The 5627-nt window shown below is 35.2% G+C and overlaps 1 protein-coding gene across 1 annotated transcript; it reads right to left on the reverse strand.

The window, feature by feature from the left end:
- Window positions 1-492: 492 nt before the first annotated feature.
- Window positions 493-1475, reverse strand: LOC129748556 (brachyurin-like). Its single transcript, XM_055743213.1, has 3 exons — window positions 1223-1475; window positions 904-1163; window positions 493-840 (listed from the first exon to the last, which is right to left on the reverse strand). The coding sequence occupies exons 1-3, from the start codon at window positions 1432-1434 to the stop codon at window positions 545-547; spliced, it is 768 nt and encodes a 255-aa protein (XP_055599188.1). The 5' UTR covers window positions 1435-1475; the 3' UTR covers window positions 493-544.
- Between the last annotated feature and the right edge of the window lie 4152 nt (window positions 1476-5627).

The raw sequence follows: 5627 nt of genomic DNA on the forward strand, positions 1-5627 counted from the left end.
GGCCTGGGCACTGGATCTCAAACGTGGAACTTCATCGCCGGTGTCATCGAAAGGCGCTAGAAATCGAGATTCAGGAACGTAAGTGGAGTTGGATTGGGCACATGCTGCGAAGAGATGAAAACGAGATTTGCAGAGAGGCCCAGAAGCTCGTGGCGGCGTAGCCTAGCCGCTGATATCCGCACAGTTGACGAGAAACTTGGCTGGCAGCAAGTGAAGACGCTGGCTTCGGATCTCCAGCAGTGGAGATCTTTTATCTCGGCCCTATGCGTCGGTCAATCGGTGCCGGACGCTTAGGTAGGTAGGAAGGTAGGTTAAAAACCAATCTATGGTAAGCGAAGGAAATCGCCAAAACCATTTTTTGGTGTCGTGATTTAAACACATAGTCAGTATCAGGGTCACCATATCACAGGGGGAGGAAGATCAAATCATGCACCAAAATTACAACGTGGAAAGCTCGTTTTCTCATTTTGAAAATCACTCTAAATTAATCCATTCAGATTCAGTTCGTTTATTAAATCCTTCGACAACCCATATAAAACGACAATTAAACTTGTGTGTTTTGCTGGATCCATTGTCTGAAGGCCGCAATACGAGTGTATCCAGTTGGATTCTGGGCGTCACAGTTATGGGTAATCAAGGAAGCAACACCAGCGAGCACATGACGTCCACGCTCGTTTACTACGAATCCAGCACCAATGTCTCCGTTGCACACGTTAGACCGCTCAATGTTGTCTTCGCCGCAGAAATGGTTCGGAATCGTGATCTGGAACACTCCCTGGCAGCGTGCATTTGTGGTTACGCGCTGGAAGGATCTCACCAAGAAATCGTGCCGAGTGGTCGCTATTCGGTTGAAAAATCGGTGAAATTAAAAGTTCCTAACTTCGATAGAATTTGTAAACTCACAAGTTCCAGTAGTGAATCCGAATCCAACGATGGAACCTTCCTCATTCTCCAGTGGTAATTGGACAGCAGCATTCAATGCTGGAAGTGCTATCGGGAAAACTTGAGTCGAGAAAACAATTGATGCTGGCAGGGTAAGGATTCCGATATCGTTAGCACGATTAGCAGCGTTGAAGTTGGGATGAGCAAGAGCCTGATTGGTGGTGACCGTCATCAGTTGGGTGAAAATGTTGCTTCCGAGTCCAACGTCCCAGCGGATGAATCTAGAAGTATTTTTTTTTAATTTGACCTTTGTTTCTGGGATTTCCCTTCAACGACCTACCCTACAATGTTTTGTGCTGCAGTGATGACATGGCGATCGGAAATGAGCGAACCACCTCCGAAGAAACCGGCGTTGACGTTGTTCAAATAGAGCACGTAGGCATTGTAAGGCTGATGGGGAGCACCGTGGCCGTTGAAGATTCTGGGACTGCGATCCGGGACAGCCTGGACGCTCAGAATGCTGAGAACGGCAAACAACGCGAATTGTTTCATGTTTACTGTGGCGCAGTTGGATTAAACTGAACTGCTTGGATAACTCCGGAACCACTTTTTATAGGCACCCTTTCGAACACTATCGGTTCAAAAGAAATTTCGGAAAACATGTCGCTCTCTTATCGAGTTCGTTGTTTTCCGATAAGTTTTCGCTATAAGGGATACACACCTTCCTACCTAAAAACGAGCAATCGAGATTTTGATAAAGTAAAATAACAAATCAATCGAACCATTGACGGCCACCATGTTACACTGGCTATTACAGTCCGTTGTACGTCGGAGGAGACATTTGATGGTCGATCAATTTTTCAAAACACCTACATACAAATGACTGGCATTTTTTGCTGAATCCTAATTTTAGTTCATCATAATAGGTAAGTGTTTTGTAATAAAAAATCCCACTTCAAATATTTTATTGCTTTTAATTTTTTTTTCAAGTCCTGTCAAATAAAGCTGAAAAATAGTTTCTTCAATAATTTTTCGGGTTATTATAAATGACCAAGAAATTTAAATTTGCAATAATGAACTAAAAAATCCTGATTAGGTATTCAGGAAATTGAGAACTAACAGAACTTGATTGTAAGAAAGCGACAACTGAGTAACATTGATCAGTTTTTGCGTCTTATAGTTTGTTCTCGGCACAAAAAAATAAAAGGATGACGGTATAGTAGAATGTGCGCTGACAAATCCTCGTCCCGGAACGAACAAAAAAAAAGGTTACAAATTATTTAGATAATATTTCTGAAAAATAAACACTTTGAGGATTTTTTTCTGTTCAGGTTGTTAACCAAAACCTATAATGCATCTTTTTTCTCGCTAATCATATTGAAATAAACTATTGTACCGTTCAAAACCGGCCAAAAACCACTCCGAAATTATTCGCGCATTCTGAGTAATCCCGACTTAGTTGTCACAAAAAGAGGTTTAGTCAGATCTACATTATGTTCCATAAAAAAAAAACACTGTTCTTGATATTAACATGATTCATTTTTTTTTCATTTTCGCGCCAATGTGTAAGCTTTCAGCTGGTGGAAATTCAAACAAATCTTAAGTAGTTATAGTTGTCATAGCTAAGGACTGTTTTTGAAAAAAAAGTGCAACACTTTCATTTGCGAATAACTTTTGAACAAATGGACGAAAATTTATGAAATTTTCAGTGATACTAGGGTGGGTGTGCCTCATTTCGCTATATTTTGGCAGAGGTTTTTAGAATTTGTAAGAGTAGGCTTAATCTTCAATTGTAAGATATTAAATTTTTTTGGTAACTTAGTTCCAAATTCTTTTATGCACTCGGTGAAAGTTTGAAATAATCATTTAAACTTTTAATTTTCGAATACTAATATGTTTTTTAAAATGTGTCGATGTTCCTAATTTGGCATTAGTTGTTCCTAATTATTAACATACGTGTTCCTAATTATGAACATATAAAGGAAAAGTGAATCGGCATACCCAATATAACATTATTTGTTCCTGTTTCTGCATATTCTTATTAGTGTGATGAGAAAATTTTTAAAACTTACCCTTTCATCATAACTTTTATGATATTTCTTGTGAATGTGAACAGAGAAAACAGGCCTATTAAAATTGTACACTTTTTTTCGTTTTTGCCAGTTTTGAAGAAAGTAATGGATGTTGAGCATATTAAAATTCAATCTTTTCATTTTTCAATGGGAACTATTGAAACTTGTTTTGTTTCTTTTCAATTATTTTTTTTAATTGACCATTTATTATATTTGAACAAGTAGAAAATTTAAAGTTATGGATAAATATGAGTTTATAACGTGTTATAATCGGACTTTTTTTTTAAAATTTTTTTGTTTTGATTCTGCTTGTTGATAAGCTCTCTGTAACTTGATGGTTTACTTTTCTAATTTTTTTTAGTCTTTTTCCAATCCTTTGTTTCTGTTCCTCTTCAAACTACTTTTTTTCATCCATTGCTTTTGTGATTTCGTCTATGCGAGCTACAGCTGATAGAGGAGGATTTTTTTTTCTTTAGTTACGATGTTTCTTTTTTCTTTGTGGTGTCGAAGGAACTTCAAAAACTTCGAAAAGTCATCTGTTTTGCAAGTTTTTTACATGTTTAATGATAATGAATTAATACAGAATTAGATAATTTATTTGGATAAAAGAATTACCTTTAATGGTTTTCTATTGCGAGGAGATTTCTAAGATTGGTCTTCGATTTGAGGACGAATTGAGGAGCTTTGGACTATCATTGCTCATTACATGTGGCGAATTTGGATTTTCCTGGTTTGTAGCAGACTCCAAAAAGTTTTCCTGTGGTTCTTCAATTATTATTGGATGATCGATAATGCCAATATGCTCCGCTTCAAGCAATTTTTCAACTGAAACCCGTGTCGTTTGAACTGATAGAGGAGTAGCAGACTATAACCTTTTAAGCAGAATTCAGATGTTATCGATTATATTAACAAATATTTGTATAAACAGTATATACACATGAGCAGACATCCGTTTTCTATACATTGAATTTATTTATTTTTTGTTGAAATCTCCTGCAATTTTCGAAGAAACAATTTAATTGTAAAAGTTGTCCAAATTACTGAATCTTAAATGCGCCTCTTGAAGTTTCAAAAAATCATTTGGCAATATTTTCGTGAAATTTAATTGAAAATGCAAGAAAATGATTTCTTTTATTCGTCAAACCTGTATGATTTATAAAAATCTCTGTTTTATTATAATATTTTAGAATTAAATAATAGTTAGGATTGCCATTTGCTTTAAAACAGTTCATTCATTGCAAAAACTTTACCAAATCTGCTTTGAGATCTTCAAGTCTTTTTGAACTCTTGATAAGAGCTTAGATTCAAAATTTTAATGACACATTATAGGGAATGCGTTCATATCGATTTGGTGCATAACGATTTTCTTTGAACACATTAGATATAGCTTTGAAATACACTAAAGTTTAAAAAAAAATATCATGTTTTAATTTTAAATCATTTATTTTAAATATGTTGGATATAGTCAAAGTGTTCCAGACTATGTCCAACGTTAGGAACACACCGAAAAAGGTGTTATTAGCATTTTTTTAGTTTTTACTTGAAAAAAAAACAGGTTTATAAACAATTCGGCAAAAATTTTCAGAAAAAATCGGTTGGAAAAGTCAGGTTTAACATCCCATTTATTAAAAAGTGTTTTTTAAGAAACATGCTAAAAATCCCGCTCAATTTGGACATACTTTGAAACAATCAGGTATTTACTAAAAATCTTGAGAGTTAGAAAACTAAACGGTATGTATGATTTAAGTTTAGATGATCCGTTACATAATCAATTGTTTTGTAATTATGATAAGTTGAAAATAAAGTCACAAACAGTCAAAATCAAACAAATATCAAAATATGTTAACATTAGGCACACATGGAACACCCATCCTACCTAGTAATGCATGTGCAAATTTTTGTAACGATCTATCAAGTAGTTTTTGAGATAGCGTCTAATGAATAAGTTCGGAGGCCAAAATTTTTGAGCAGGATCGTGAAAAATGAAATCTTGGAAAGTCCCATTGGGAGACTCCAAAACAGCTCGAAATTAACTATGCGACCAAAATTCATGTGGTAAATTGTTCTTGAAGTGCTAGAGTGTAAGTTCCTATGAGCTAAAATTTGTTTAAATGTAAGAATGTAGCGCTTTCCGAAACTTTCAATTGGAGAAGTGGTAAAGCAGGACAATTTTTCTCTCTGATTCGCTCAATAAACAAAAACGGACCAAACATTGTGTCTTAATGATGAAAAAGCTGTTCACCGATAAAATAAACAAAATACGATGGTTAGATCGTGCGCAAAAAGGTATGCCCGTTAGTGGTTTGAATTTAAAAAAAACATGAAGAAATCGATACAAACTATCTAGCGGGCGCCTGAGGGATCTCCTTTCAGAATTTTTTTTATCGAAAAGCTTCGTCTGAATGTTCCAAAGAAAAACGAAATGCAAAAAATAGATTATTTCTAGTACTAAATTGTGCTGACGATCTGTGGAAGATGCAAATCGATAAGTGGTACATAACGGTTGGCACTATTTAAGGCAAAATATGCCAAAAAAATGCCTCTAAAAATGATCGTTTTCCTTCCGTGGCACTTAAGAAGATTTCTCATAGTTAATAGTACTCTATTTGGATTGGATCTGGAATCGTTGGGGATGAATAAACCAATTGGTTTAAAATTAAAAAAAATGGAATC

Source organism: Uranotaenia lowii, chromosome 2 (assembly GCF_029784155.1).
Source record: "Uranotaenia lowii strain MFRU-FL chromosome 2, ASM2978415v1, whole genome shotgun sequence".
Taxonomy (NCBI): domain Eukaryota; kingdom Metazoa; phylum Arthropoda; class Insecta; order Diptera; family Culicidae; genus Uranotaenia; species Uranotaenia lowii.